This window comes from Cervus elaphus, chromosome 13 (genome assembly GCF_910594005.1).
Source record: "Cervus elaphus chromosome 13, mCerEla1.1, whole genome shotgun sequence".
NCBI classification, from domain to species: Eukaryota; Metazoa; Chordata; class Mammalia; order Artiodactyla; family Cervidae; genus Cervus; species Cervus elaphus.
In genome coordinates this window covers 20151645-20167763 of record NC_057827.1, presented here as the reverse complement: position 1 = coordinate 20167763, position 16119 = coordinate 20151645, and the positions used below count along the sequence as shown (strand labels likewise).

Sequence of the window (16119 nt, the reverse complement as noted above, 5' to 3'; positions counted from 1 at the left end):
CAACTGTCTGACAAAGAGCAAATGCAAAAAATTAAACTGCTTGCAAATAAACTATGCAAACCTAGACCCACAGGAAACAAACACCAAATCATTGACTCGCTTCAGCTCTTTTCCCAGTAGAGAGGAATGGAGGCTGGGACCAGAGGCCATCAGTGTTTCAACTCCTGGTGTGTTACAGAATGATGCCAAAAATTTGAAAGTGATCCTTGAATGGAAAAGAATATTCAGCAGGGTCCCTGGGATTATGCAAAGTATCCCCTTTCAAAATGCAATCTGAGTGAGTATAAGGAAGAAACCTCAAATTCAGTAACGTTAACAAACCCAATCCCCATCTTTCAAAGAATGGAAACAGCAAATTTTCCTTAAAAAAACAAAACAGACCCTTTCATTTAGAGAAAGAATTTGACTGTGAACTACACCTCATTTGAAACGAGCCAAACTTCACTTCCAGTGAAGAAAGTTTCTCTGTCAACAGGAAAAGCAAGAGTCCATAATTACTGTACTTTGCTACATGAACATAGCAACAAATTTTAAAGAGATAACGGACATTTTAAAAGCAGACCCTTTAACAACAGTGAAGAATGCCGAGCCACTCTGAATTATCATGACATTGCTCTCTCCCAGTCCATGATCTTCAACACCTCTCCACTCAACATTTTAGAAAACTTTGTTAAAACTCTTGATCTGAGAATGTATTCATCACCTTTTCAGACGTTACTCAATAGCTAATGAGTAAACAGAATTTTCTTCATCGTCAATACTTGAGGGACGAATTGACGTCACTTTTCATGTCATTTTAGGCATTTGTAACAGAAAATGAGTTACACATTTTGCAAAATAATATATAAATAATACAGAAATAACGTATTATTGAACAAAAAAGTTAGTGGAGTATTATTTAAAATAATATACCATAAATATTGAAAGAAAGAAAATTAAATCAAATCCCTTTAATGAAACACACTGATTTCTGAATAATGATGACGAGAACATACTAGTGGTGGGAGACAACTCCTCAAGGATCTCCCTGTGCGTGTCTAGTGAGCAAAGGACACTGCCTGTCCTTTCATCCCACAGCCTGGGGAGACACAGACACTGTTTCTTTCTGTGTGAAGACAGGTGTGTGAAGTCAGAACAAAAGTGAGGCAGGCTTACTGCACACAGTAAGACCTCAGGGTCCCACGGCTGTGACAAGCATCTCCCTGGGCCCCTCGTGTTGCCCCCCGGGAGCAGGGCAGCCGGCAGCACCAACAAGAAGCTGATGCTCAGGGTGCTTTTGACTTCAGACAGCAGCCACGAAACTGTCAGGCTGACTTGGTAGCTTGCAAGTAGGGTGAAATCTCAGACCCCATCACAGTTTTGACAGTTCAGTTCAGTTCAGTTGACAAGCTCAGACGGTAAAGCGTCTGCCTACAATGTGGGAGACCTAGGTTCGATCCCTGGGTCGGGACGATTCCCCTGAAGAAGGAAATAGCAACCCACTCCAGTATTCATGCCTGGAAAATCCCATGGACCAAGGAGCCTGGGTGCTACAGTCCATGGGGTCGCAAAGAGTCGGACACGACTGAGCGACTTTACTTCAGTTGACAACTAGTATATATTAAATAGTACTGCTATACTTAAAGGTAGCAGTGGCCAAAAGTCTCCTGATGACACCTATATGGTGAAAAGCTTTAATCTGATTCAATGTTTTGAGTGGTTATGCCTGAGTAATCATAAAAAGACAACTAATACCCACTCTAACTTTTCTACAGGTTCCTGAGTCTTCTTTAATGACTATTAATCAGCTATACCCCAATACAAAATGTCTGTGGTGTTAAAAAATAAAATTAAAACTTAAAGAACGAAACCAACACTGGAACATTTTGTTAATTAAACTCCAGACTTTGGATTTCATTCATTTTTCCATTAATGTTCTTTACTGTTCCAGGATCCAATCCAGGGTCAGCTAGTTCAGTTCAGTTGCTCAGTCGTGTCCTATTCTTTGCGACCCTGTGAACTGCAGCACGCCAAGCCTCCCTGTCCATCACCAACTCCGGGAGCTTACTCAAACTCATGTCCATTGAGTTGGTGATGCCATCCAACCATCTCATCCTCTGTCGTCCCCTTCTCCTCCCGCCTTCAATCTTTCCCAGCATCAGAGTCTTTTTCATTGAGTCAGTTCTTTGCCTCAGGTGGCCAAAGAACTGAAGTTCCAGCTTCAGCATCAGTCTTCCAATGAATATTCAGGACTGATTTCCTTTAGGATGGACTGGTTGGATTTCCTTACAGTCCAAGGGATTCTCAAGAGTCTTCTCCAACACCACAGTTCAAAAGCATCAATTCTTCAGTGCTCAGCTTTCTTTATAGTTCAACTCTCATATCCCATACATGACTACTGGAAAAACCACATAGCCTTGTCTAGATGGACCTTTGTTGGCAAAGTAATGTCTCTGCTTTTTAATACGCTGTCTAGGTTGGTCATAGCTTTTCTGCCAAGGAGCAAGCGTCTTCACTTCAGGGCTGCAGTCACCATCTGCAGTAATCTTGGAGTCCCCAAAAATAAAGCGTCTCACTGTTCCAGTTCTAACTGTCGCTTCCTGACCTGCATACAGATTTCTCAGGAGGCAGGTCAGGTGGTCTGGTGTTCCCATCTCTTAAAGAATTTTTTCCACAGTTTGTTGTGATCCACACAGTCAAAGGCTTTGGCATAGTCAAGTAAAGCAGAAGTAGATATTTTTCTGGAACTCTCTTGCTTTTTGATGATTCAACAGATATTGGCCATCCAGCATACCACATCACATTTTGTGTGTGTATTTGCACATTTTTGTGCATAATTTCACATTTTGTGCAATTTTGCATTTTAAGACCTTTATTGAAATATATGACAAGGGTTTGTATAGTCAAAGCTATGGTTTGTCCAGTAATTATGTACAGATATGAGAGTTGGGCCATAAACAAGGCCAAGCATGAAAGAATTGATGCTTTCCAGTTGTGGTGCTGAAGAAGACTCGAAAGTCCCTTGGACTGCAAGGAGATCAAACCAGTCAATCCTAAAAGAAATAAATCCTGAATACTCATCAGAAGGACTGGTGCTGAAGCTCCAGTACTTTGGCCACCTGATGCAAAGAGTTGACTCACTGGAAAAGACCCTGATGCTGGGAAAGACTGAAGGCAGGAGAAGGGGATGACAGAGGATGAGATCATTGGATAGCATCACTGATTAAATGGACAAGAGTTTGAGCAAGCTCTGGAAGACAGTGAAGGACAGGCAAGTGTGACGTGCTGTTGTCCATGGGGTTGCAGAGTCAGACATGACTTAGCGACTGAACAACAACAAATTGAAACATAATTCATATACTCTAAAACTCATCTATTTAACAACTAAATAGCCTGTTCAATGGTCTAGTGTCTTAATACAGTTGGGAAACCATGGCCACTATCTAATTTTAAAACATTTTCACGGCACAAAAAAGAAACCTTGCATCCATCAGTAGTCACACACTACCCCAAACCCCTCCCCTCCCCCAGGCAACCATTAATCTATGTTCCATTTCTATGTATTTGCCTACTCTGGACATCTTGTATAAATGGAATCATACATTTTGATGTCTTTGATTACTGGCTTCTTGCACTTAGCTTTTAAGGTTCAAGGCTTTCAAAGTTCATCTGTGTCTTAGCATTTATCAGTACTGTACTCTACTGCCAAATAATCCATAACACTGTATGGATATTCCCACATTTTATTTATTTATTCTTCAGCTGATAGACATGTGGGCTGTTTTCACTTTCTGGCTGTTATGAACAATCCTGTCATGAATATCCATATACGAGCATAGGACATGTTCCACTTCTTTTGGGTATACACTGAAGGGTGGATAATAAAAATAAATAAATAAATAAATAAAATAAAATAAATAAAAAAATAAAGTGATGATAACTTTACGTTTAATAAAGTCTGAGGGCTTGCCAGGCTTTTCCAGAGTGGCCGTGCCATTTGACATTCCTACCACCAATGTCCGAGTGATCTGATCTCTCCACTCACTCACCAACACCTGCTGCTGCTCTTACCTGTGTTTAGATGTATCCAACTTGACAGGTGTGAATGGTATCTCACGTGAGTATATGAGATACACTTTCAACTTTTGCTTTTTTAAAATATATGTATTTTACCAAAGTACAGTTGACTTACAATGCTTCAGGAGCACAGCAAGGTGATTCAGTTATACACATACACATGTATTATTTCTGAAATTATTTCCCATTATAGCTTATTACAAGATACTGACTGTAGTTCCCTGTGCCATACAGTAAACCTCTGTTACTGGCTGCACTTTTTTAAATTAGAAATCTAGCATTCTATTCCTACTAAGTAGAATCAAAATGTCATAAATTTTTTAGTAGGCAAAAATTCATAAGTTTTCTAAAAATATATATATTATACATATTATTTATATATATGTAAACAGAAGTTTTTCTACTAAGCTTGATAGAGGCATGAGGAAAAAATTTTAAGAGATGGAGAAACTGGAAAACAAACTAAATGAAATCAGAGCACTGAATATGAAATGGAAAAAGTGAAACAGACTAGATGAGAGTAAATAAAACATGATCGTGTAGTTCAGCTAGTTTTAAACATGACTGCTCATTAGAAACATACTTCCAACTTTTCCTTCTTTTAAAATGGAAACTATTTTTTAATCTATTGATTACTTTCTAGGAAAGGAAGACTCTATGAAGACATAATGCCAAACACCCTCAGATTCGTTTCCTTCTCTCATTAAATAAAGTACTAAATATCTTCAATGTATCAAAACATTTGTGTCAAGCCTTAAAAGCAGAAGGTAGTAAAAGAACTGAGTCCTCAAAGAACTCAGTGGGTGTGAGAGAGATGTGGAAAAATTAAGTAAATAAGTCTTCCACAGCATTCTGCACACATTAGGCACTGAAATGAGGGCGGACAAAGTGTCCTGTGATCAGGAGAAATGGGAATCAGCCTGAATGAGACACTCTAATGCCAAACTCTACCTGAAATGCTTTATACATTGCTGCCCAGGTCACAAATGTAACACACAGAAACACTGGCCCAGATAACAACTCCTCTCTTTCACTTTACACAAGGCATTATTGCACAATACATGTGGGGGAGGAGCCGGAGACTGCCACACTGTACAGGCAGAAGAATTCAGAGATTAGAGTTTCACGGAAGTTAAGAAAAGCCGAGGGCTGAAGACAGAAGGTAGGACCACAGTGTCAACTGCTGCTGAGAAGCTGGAACTGATAAATCTTTAAAAAGAAGTCACTGAATTGGGCAACCGTGAGGTTTATGGTGACTTTGGAAAGAAGAGTTTGAAACAAGACACGTGATACCAGAATTAAAACTGTAAAACATCTCATTGTATTTCTAAATTGATGGTACTTTCAAGTTTGCAGACTACCGTTGCCTGGATGGGACCTGACGCCTGTCCCATTGGGAGGCACATCGCCATTTTTGAGATGAGGCATCACGGGTGAGGCTAGATTTGGGGATGGTAGATTTATTTGCCAACTATATTGTACTGGTAACTGCATCTGCTCAAAAGACCATAAGCTCCTTGAGAAGTGAATCCTATCTTTAAAATTTCCACAGATCTCCCCAGGAGTAGAGAGCAGATGCTTAATGAATAATCTTTGAATTTATTATCCTCAATGATTTTTAAGGATAGAACTAAAGGGAGAACCTTGATGATGATCACTCTGCCTCCCTTCACCAGATCCATTAGAAAGTGGGGCGGGCACAGGGGGTGAAGGGACTTGAAGGAGGTAACAGAGCATTTAGAGATGGAGTGAGGACTCATTTTTCCTCACTCCCAGTCCGGTGCTCTTCACCCACCCTTGCAAATTACCTCTTCTTGTTCTTAATGTTTGTCTCAGAATTCAACTGTTTAAACAATTTTTAATAGCAATATGAAACAAAAAATCTGGCAAAGGAGCATTTAACATCTCTGGAGATTACTGGCTGGAAAAGAGAGTCACTGCTTAAATTAGACAAAAATATTTAGAAAGTAAAGTATTATAACGAGAAAACTAAAATATGAAACTGGGGGTGCCAATTTTCGGAACATCACAATGCTGTAACTGAAAGGAATGTTTTCTGTTTGTTTGTCTTGGCTTTGTCTGCTTTCAGGAGCCTGCGTTTTCAGTCACTGACAGTTAATTACCAAGAACGTGCCGAGCAGGCTCACCGCTTCCAAGCACTCAAGGAAACCTCAGGAAATCTGACGGCTATGCGGCTCCAGGGAGTTCCTTCTGTGGCATCAGGACTCATTCACAAACATTTCAAACTAAAACCTACGCTGAAAAGCAGTATGATTTCAGGTAAATCAGAGGCTTCCTCACCAGGAAAGGGTGAGCAAATCTAGCCCAAGAAGACTTCTTCCTACTGCTATCTTGTTGATTAAACCACACAGCGGGCCAGTCAGCTCTGGGGGAGTACCATGCCCGCCTTCGGCAAGGAACAGTGCCGAGGTGCAGCAGGAGGAAGACGAGTCGTGAGCCTGGAGGCAGTCTGCACGACAGGCCCCACAGTTCACAAGCATGAGGCACCTTTGTTCATCCAAAAGGTCAAGGATGGGCTTCCCTGGGGGCTCGGTGATTAGGAGTCCGCCCCCCAATGGCAGGAGACACGGGTGTGATCCCTGATCCGGGAAGAGCCCACATGCCGTAGAGCAACGAAGCCCGTTGGCCAGAACTACTGTGCTCGGGAGCCTGGGAGTGGCCGCCAGCGAGCCCATGTGCTGCACGGACCCACGTCCACGTGCCCTAGAGCCCGTGCTCTCCAACGAGAGAAGCCACAGCAGAGAGAAACCTGCAATCAGAGAGGAGCCCCCAACTGAATAAAAGCCTGTGCATCAATGAAGAAGATCCAGCTTGGCCAGAAATAAACACATGAAGTATAAGGCATCAAGGGTTATACCTGCATCCACACCCTAGGACAATGCATATAACCATATGGATTATGCATATAACCCACGGATTACCAGAGCTCATGAAATAACTCCACAGCCATTGAATACAGACTGCGTAGTACTGATTAGCTTGTGAAACAGAATAAGTACATGAGTACCTGAAACCCAAAGAGGTAAGGGAGTCTCTAGTATGAAGAAAGGTAATTTCTGGCTCAGAGATTTGGGGCAAGCTTAATGAGGCTGGTGGTATAGAAAGTGGGCCCTCCAAGGGGGAAGTGTGCCTAAAAGGGAGATGGTGACACTGGGAATTCCTGCCATGGAGAAAAAGAGGCTGAGCAAGACCGCCAGGACACTTCAGAGCTGGAGTTCGTGGCCTTTGGCGGCAGAGACTCCGTCAAGGATCTGAGGGAAGCCAGGGACCGCTCTTCCCCAGAAACATGCGTGTGTGCGTCCAGTCAGTGGTTCTGGAGGCGCCTTCACAACTCAGAGTAGAGAGTTCTCCTTACAAGTTCTTGAGGAGCACGAAAAGACCAAGGGTGTCCAGGAGTATGACTGAGGAAAGAACGGGAGACACGGCAGCCGTGAATCTAAGCTTTAACCTCCACCAAGGTGAACCCCTGACCCCAGTTACACAAGCAAGGGAGTGAAAAAATCAGTATCATCCTGGGAAAACTGCAGAAAAAGCTGCTCCTTTCTACAGGCAAAGAAGGAAGGCAAGCAGGGAACAACCGGGACACAGCCCAGTAAGAGGCGTCTAGGCAGCTCCAGTCCGGAGGTGTGTCCCTGGGCTGGGGACGGGTGGCCCCCGTGGGACACAGAGGAAGCAGCAGGTCAGCGAGCTGCTACAAAGGGCAGAATCCACAGAAATGAGAGAGAGAGAAAAACCCCACACTGAGAAAAAGACGTAGGAAGTCCAGAGGAGACGGTGATGGCGCCTCTCTTTGACGAGGTTGAGTCTGAAGTGTTAAGATGTCTTTCAGATGCTTAAAAGTTACCCATATTGAAAGACTGGAGCTGGTTTCATCTGCTCTTGAGTAAAAGGTGGTGAGAAGAATGTCAAATGGAGTGGGAGCCCAATGGACGTGCCCAGAGAGAAGACACACTGCTGTGGTGCTCGTGTGGGTGACACGCAGCTGCAGGTGAAGAAACCGGGAAGGCTGGCTCTGTGCAGGCGGAAACAGCACAGAAGCGAGTGTGCAGTCACAAAATGAAATAAATCAAAACCACAGTGAGACACCACATCATGCCCATCAGGATGGCTGTTATTTAAACCACGCACACACACATACACACCCTCCAAAACAAAACAACCTCCAGAAAATAACCAGTGTTGGTGAGAATGCAGAGGAACTGAAACCTGTGTGCACGTAAATTCTTGAGAATGTAAAATGTGGAAAACAGTACAGGGGTTCCTCCAAAACTTAAACAGAATCACCATACAATCCAGCAATTCCACTTCTGGGTACACACCCCAAAGAACTGAAAACAGTACTCATATTTATAAGTCAACACTCACAGCATCACTATTCACAATAGATAAAAGGGGAAAACAACCCAACTGGCCATCAACAGATGAATGGATAAATAAAAGGTAGTATATACATGCAATGGAGCCTTAAAATAAGGACAGAATTCTGATACCTGCTTCCACATGGATAAACCACAAAGACATTATACTCAGTGAAATAGGCCAGTCATGAAAGGACAAATACTGTGCAATGCCACTTATATAAGATACCTAGGGTAGTCAAATTCTGGAGCCAAAAAATAGAACGGTGATTGCCAGGGACTGGGGGCAGGGGGAGATGAAGAGTTACTGTTTACTGAGTACACAGCTTCAGTTTGCAAAGACAAAGAAGTTCTGGACAGTGGTGATATAACAGCTGCACGACAAAGTGAACGTACTTGATGCCACTGAACTGTACACTCGTGTGGTGAGTGTTGTTATGTTATGTATCTCCTCACGACAACAAAAACAGAGTGAGTGTGCGGCGGTTCCAGAGAAGCGAGCGTGTTTAGAGAAAAGTGGTCAGGCGGCCCACAGCTGGAGGGAGAGCTGGTGATCCGGGCCAGATGCCACCAGTCGTGGTCAGCGCCATTAGCCAGAGGACAGAGTCTGCAGACAGAGTGTGGGAAGAAGGTCAAAACCGGCATCAGCGTTTCCGACCACACCCTGCACACAGGGACAGCAGCGCCGAGCAGCCCGTACTCACGTGTGACCAATACCGCGCTGAGCGTGTGCAAGTAAGCCGCCCAGGAGGCAGAGGCTGATCACAAAACCTTTCCCCCTCCTCCCGCCTGCTTTCAGAAACAGGTTTATCAGCGTGACCAATAAATCACGCCTTTGTCTTTGGTCTATTTGTCAACAACTCCACTGTTTCTCACTCACACAGTGAGATAACTTAAAGGCCACACACCCAACGTGGCTCCTCTGGAGCGTTTTCAGAGTGCTTGCTACAGACCAGAGAAAATGCCAGGCCCTGATTATACTCAGGGTAACACATCTCTTCTCATGGTAGTCTCTTTTCCAAAAGGTGACCTCTAAGACCCAGGTTTCTACATTACTGGATGACAGACTGGTTCTCTGTACCACTGACACTCTTCTTAGCCATCTTGAGACTAGGTTTGGCAGGAAATTCTGATGGCCAGCAGAATTAGGAGATGCACTAGAAAGAGACAACAGTGTTGAGATTGCTAATAATTTGAGCTAAGGAGGAAAACAAAGATAATAACTAACAATAATAAGGCCCTTTACCCAGGTGTTGCTCTATGGAATCTTTGAACTAGTAGCAAAATACAAGATTGGCAACTGATTAAATGGGTAGGAGAAGGAGTAGATCAAAATGACTCTGAAATTTTGTTTAGCAAGCAGTTGGAAATGAGGAAAACAGAGACCGTGCCATTAAATATCCACATCTTCTGGGGGAATAAGCCACCCAAAACCACTTTCTGGCTCTGACTCTATTTGCAATTCTTTAGTTAAAAAACAAACTTAGTCCTCTGTCCATGTTGTATCTCCATGGCAATCAGATTGTGGACATTACAGGTACCGAGCATCCAAAGTTCTGGTGAGTTACAGTGCATATGGAACAAGGGATGGGAGAAGTTAATTCAGAAAAAATGTTGACCATCCTGGTAACTTTTCCATGCCTGTCTTGAAGCCTTGGGTTCCTTGGAATGATCTAAACCACACCTAAACTGTGTTCCCATCAGTCTGAAAATAGAGCTGTACATATTTTCAGTGGAGAGGGAACTGCCTTGTTTTTGGCAGTGTTTCTGCTACTGTTTATATTTGAACATCCTAATAAGACAGCTCATGGTTACACCCAGCCTTCCCAGTCACTGCCTGTACTTACTTCCCCTGCAAATGTCTCAGGAGATGTAGCTGGAGTTACAAGGCTGAACAAAAGGAAGCAGAAACCCCACCATCCGGACAGGGCAGCCAACACTTGAGTCAAAAGTCTTTTCAGGGAACCAGACTCTAACTGAGCAGACAGGCAGAGCTGCCTTCAGTCGTCTTTTGCCTCCTAACGTCTTTTGTTTAAAGCAGCATGGAAGTGTCTTTGAGCAAGTAAACTTGTTAAAGGATGTGTATTTCCTGGAAGGTGACACTGGGCTTACAGACAAACTACTCCTGCGCGCTCACCAATGAGGCCAGGGGGCCTGCCTGAGCATCACGGACGGGAGGAGATCATCGTCCTCCATACACACGTCACTCAGTGTCCACAAAACAGGGTTGCAAATGTTTTCACCATCCATCTGCTACTCTGACGTACTAGTTACAAAGGATGCTGTCAGTAAATCGTCAGCAGCAGGAAGAATCATGTTGTTACTAGTAGGCAATATTTTTGCAATTACCCAAAGTAATAAAACTAGTGAAATGGAAATGGTCCCTGGATTAAAGTCAGTAGCTGAACTAGGATTCTGACTTCTTTGTCTTTGAAGAAGACACTTTGTCTTCTTCACATTTCCAAAGGTCTTTGTCTTTGAACAGTCTCTTAATGTGATCATGAGTTAGCTACCGAACCGTGTGAAGACAAAGGCTCCTCTCACCAACTTGTATAGGCTTTAGAGGGACTTCCCTGGTGGTCCAGTGGTTAAGAGTCCACCTTCCAATGGAAGGGACTGGGGTTCCATCCCTGGTCAGGGAACTAAGATTCCCACACGCGGAGGGGCAGCTAAGGCGCCAGAACTACTGAGCCGCCCTGCTGCAAACTACGGAGCCCACACACCACAACTAGAGAATCCCGCACGCCACTGGGAGCTCTCTTCCTGCAAAGACCCAGTGCAGCCCCCAAACAAAAAGACACAAAACTAGGCCTTTGAAAGATGCTGGCTGAAGAAAATGGGCCTGTTGATACCAAAGGGTGTCTGCCAATGATTCAAATTCTTCCTTATTCCATTCTGTGCACACGATTCATAGTTACTAACCATTTACCTACCATAAGAAGCCAGAAGTCACACAGGCACTGGGGGATACTGTGAGGAGTGACATGTGTGTATGTGTGTACTGGGATGGCAGAGCCAAGGATACTATTAACCTACTTTATTATTAGAAAAAAAAATTCAAGAAGGAGCTAAGACTTCAGCATCTATTGGGTTTGATGATGGGAAGCAACAGCTGATGTGAGGATAAAGACTGGTGTACCCAGCCTTGGGAAAAATCCCAAGGGAAGGCTTTGATGCAGAAGAGCTCCCATGAAAGTCACTGAACAGAACTGACAAGGGGAATGGGTCAGAATGCAGAGTAAGTCTCAGAAAGCAGGGGCATATAACAGAGGATAAGATTTTCAAGTTAATTCACAGTGAATTATTCGGATGCCAGTGGGAAGGAATGGAGTTGTAAATGTTATGATACCAGAAGGACAGGGTCGTGGTCCAAATCTTGTGATGACTGTCACAACTCACTCATCTCTCTGTTCTTTACCCCAAACATCCCAGCACATTAAGCACAGTTTGCATACCATGATGCTTTATGAACCCATGCTTACAAATCTTAACAGATTAACTCATTCAACAAACAAAACTTATTGAGCATTTAACATGAATTAGGGACACTGTTTTGAGTGCTTAGACATAATGAATAGATAAAAAAAAATTACAAACTCCTTGGTATTTAAAAAAAAATAATCTTCCACTGGAACATAGTACATGGCCACTTGGGAACTCAAGTAGCACATACATCCATTATAATATCTTTTTAAAAACACTGATTTAAAAAAACTGAAATTCAAAATGGAAGATAAGTGAGGAGGCCACTTCTGAATGAATTAAAAAAAGAAAAAAGTTGTGGGGGAAAGGCTGCTAAAAATGGTGGGTTCACATCTGAATTCAAAGTGCTGTAGAAGGAATCCCCACACTGGGAAAGAAGTGAATGAGATCAACTTTTCATACTGAAAAAGTCTTAGCAGTTAAAACTTGTAAAGATACATATAGATACAGATACATACATTCATGAAATAAAAGTGTTGGCCAACTCAAAGAAGTCTAGGGGACTAAGAAAGAACATGAGCTTTGAAAAGAATTACGTCTGGGTTGTATCCTATTACCTAGGATGAACTGTGAGAAAATTACCAACTATCCAAAAATGTTTTTCCCCATAAGATGAAACGAATACTAGGGACGTAAAGACTAAGTGCCTGCCCGCTGGAGACCCCAGAGCCATTCCATCACGCCTGGCCTACCATAACGGCAGCCTAAGAGACTCCCACGTGCCAGAATGATCTTTTGAAAATGTAAGCTGAGAAGTAACATACCCCAGCAAAGCAGACCCCTCACGATGGGTCGAGGCCTGGCTCTTCCAAGCCCGGCCTGACCAGTGCTCTCCCATCACCACGGCCTTCCCCATCCCTCCCCGCCCCAGGGTCTCTGCCAATCCTTCCTAGAACGCCTTCCCTAGGGGCAGCGCTGGCGTCTTCTAATTCTCGGGAGACCAGTTTTTTAAATGTCAGAACCTCAGAATGATCTACCTGAAATGACTTCCCATCACTTCTTATAGTGCACACTGTTTATTTCTACCAAGTCACTTACAGTAACGTGTACTTTCTGTTTGTCTGTTGCCTGTCTTTAAGCAATACAGGAACTTTGGAGACCCAGTGCCCCTTGGACAGAGCACCACGCCTGACACTGAACAAGTCATTAATACTGTTTTCGTGTAGATCTCCCAGTGACGTGACCTTCTCTGTCTTCAAAGCAAAGAATCAGCACCAAAGTTGCCCACCTCATCTTCCTTATTTGTAATAAATGCCTGCTTTCTGAGAAGTGAAGTTTCTTCTACTGAAACTCTGGTTATGTAAAGGCAGTATGGTGCAAAAAAAAGAAAAGAAAAGAAAGAAGAATACAAATACAGGCACATCCAAAAAACAAAGAGAGCAAGAGAAAGAAAACTAACTATGTCCATTATGTGCTGTGGCCTTGTGGGGGGAAAAAGAAAAAAAAACAAAAACACATCACATCACTCAAGTCTTGCACGTTCCTCAGCCGGGCTCAGGAGATGCCTCAAACTCTTCCTAAGAAAAGGAGTCTGGGGTAGGGGTGTGGGGACCACTGCTGCCTGACCAATCGACTCAAATGAACGTATATAAAAGTGTTCTGTTAAAACTGTAAAACAGCATCTATGAAGGCAGTAAGCCTGTGCTGAGTTAGCTCCGCTACTAAGGGCTTTCATGCCCTGTGAGAGTGGAGAGTATTACGTATTTCAGCACGGTTTTAAATGTACCACATTCCTGTGATACTGAGATTTTCTATCCTCCCTCCCCTCTTTCCCTTTTTTCCCCAGACAGGGAACATCATAAAGCATGCAAAGTGCTCAGTCGTGTCCGACTCTGTGTGACCATAGACTGTAGCCTGCCAGGCTCCTCTGTCCATGGGATTCTCCAGGCAAGAATACTGGAGTGGGTTACGATCTCCTCCTCCAGAGGATCTTCCCAACACAAGGATCGAACACTCGTCTTTCACGTCTCCTACAATGGCAGGCGGTTCTTCACCACTAGCGCCACCTGGGAAGCCCGACATCATAAAGAGTCAAGCACATATAGGTCCTGACAACTATACTCTTCCAGACAAAGGAGGACAAAAACAAACAAACATCATTGTGATTTCACAGCGGAGCTCACATTTCAGAGAAATAAGATGAATAAGATCTTGGATCAAGTTCAAAATGCCAGGTTGCCCGCTGCTCTGGGCCTCGCCCTGGCAAGTCAGAGCGCCAGCTGATGGAGGCTATGGAGAGACAGACAGCAGTTCTCCACAGTCACAACCCCGCCACCCAGCCCCTCACTGGTGTGGTGGCCTTAGTTCACTGGCATCTGTGTCCAGCTTTCTAAGCCATGCTTGGCCTCAATGTATCAGTGGAAAAAATGAGGGAGTCTCAAGTAATAAACTGAACTGATCAATCAATGCGAGAGCTCCCCTACCTCCTGGACCGGGTCAATACATTCCCACTGTGCCTGCACGCCCCCAGCTCCACACCCTCGTCAGCTCAGGTACTGAGCTTCTCTGGCAACTCTGAAGCACTTGGCTGGCTTCCAGTTTCCCCTGCCTTTGCCAGAAGATGGCTAAACTTCCAAAAAGTGCTCCCAGAGTCGTCCAACATTCCCAGACTCCCACCTTATGGCTGGAGGAGTTCTTACTAATTTTAGACCCAAGGATGCCTTCTGTGAGCAATTAGCCATCCAGAGGCCCCGCCCCCATCCTGCCAGAGACAGCCAGCATCACTAAGCGGAGAAAACAAACACAGCAATTAACAGACAGAGGCGAGACCTGTAAAGCAGTCAAACCAAGCCAAAACGGCCACTGTGCCACCTTGATAAACAGACTGAGTGGAGATCTTTCCAAAGGAAATAAGTACTGTCTTTCCCCCAAGAGTTGTGAGTACAGACAGCAGAAACAGCCGAGAGAAAAAAAAAAAAAAGAGTCAGGCAAAGACAGACTAGGAGACAGAGGCAGAAGGGGAGAGACTGACAGATAATGATGCCTTTACAGAGGGGGCCCCGGGGCGGGAACGATGGGGGCAGAGGGACACAGACCTCTCTGGGAAAGAGCAGCGGATGGTGAACTTCTCCACCTGTGATTTACAAGAGTAGGAGGTCCTCTTGAGCAGAAGAATCCATTTTAAAGCAAGTAAAATGACGCTGAAACCTAAGTGACTTGATGATTCTTAAATCTCCATTGTTTCTGGTCAGATATTCTGCTAGGAGCCTTAAGATCACCAACCCAACTCCACAATCCCCAGTGTACACGTACACACATATACACCTCTCAGCTTTTCTCCCAATACAGGGTGGCCAGGGACCCAGCTGTTGGATGCAGAGCCAGAAAGAGGCTGCGGCGAGGCCCCTTACCTTCAGCAGTACCACGTCCACGGTCCTGTCCACCTTGGAGATGTCGCACAGGCTGTAGCGCCTCTTGTGCCGTTCATACATTTTGTCCAAACGCAGAAGAGAGGACACGAGATGCAGGAGGGACCCACTGTAACCTGGGGGGGTCAGGGTGCGCCTGCAAGCCCCCAGGTCTGAACCTCTCGCGGGGAGCTGGCTGGGGTTTCTGCTGTCTGGACTCCTCTATGAAGAAAACCTCGAGGGGGTCAAACCACGCAGAAGCCCAAGTCCCTCATGGGATGGAGAACTTCCTGGCAGTGCCTGAGCCCCGGGGTGATGCACGCACAACTCGCAGTATCCACAGTAAATGCCCCTCGATGCTATACTTTAGTCAGATCTCGACGGAGAGAGAAGCACAGGCTGTTTCCATCACGGGCGATAACTCCAGGAGAAAAATGAAGGCTTAACGGGCTACGCATGCCGGCCGACGCACGTGGCGGGGAACAGCCCAGAGCAGGCAAGGAAAAATCCAGTATGTACCTTGTCGGGAAAAGACAAGCAGAGGAGAAGAGAAGACAGCTCTACTTCGCAGGGATGACGGGACAAAATTTTCTCATGAAAACCTCTTCTTGCTTAAAAACACAAAAGCAAGGAAAAGCAGTATTTCCCTCACAGCAAAAAAAAAAAAAAAAGCAAGCAGGCAGGCTGAAATTCTGAGATTCTGTTCAGAGAAAGAGTCTCTAGTCAGCCTCTCGCTCGCCAGGCAGTAGGGCTTGGTTCTGATTTCAGTTGAAAAGATCTAATGACAGCGGAGTGAAAGCAGGAAGGAAAAAAAAAAGACCACTCCTCCCCCGTGCTCCCTCCCTTTTGGGGCG

The 16119-nt window shown here is 44.4% G+C and overlaps 1 protein-coding gene across 14 annotated transcripts in view; it reads right to left on the bottom strand.

The window, feature by feature from the left end:
* The window catches only part of AKAP13 (A-kinase anchoring protein 13), a 314895-nt gene that overhangs the window by 95662 nt on the left and 203114 nt on the right, over positions 1-16119 (bottom strand). Inside the window, exon 1 of one of the 14 annotated variants that reach the window (XM_043921547.1) lies at positions 15269-16091. The exons of the other annotated variants lie outside the window; for them this stretch is intronic. Coding sequence (XP_043777482.1) covers positions 15269-15349 — 81 coding nt within the window. The 5' untranslated portion in view covers positions 15350-16091. Of the gene's footprint in view, positions 1-15268; positions 16092-16119 lie in introns of those variants that run through there. 14 annotated transcript variants of the gene reach the window in all.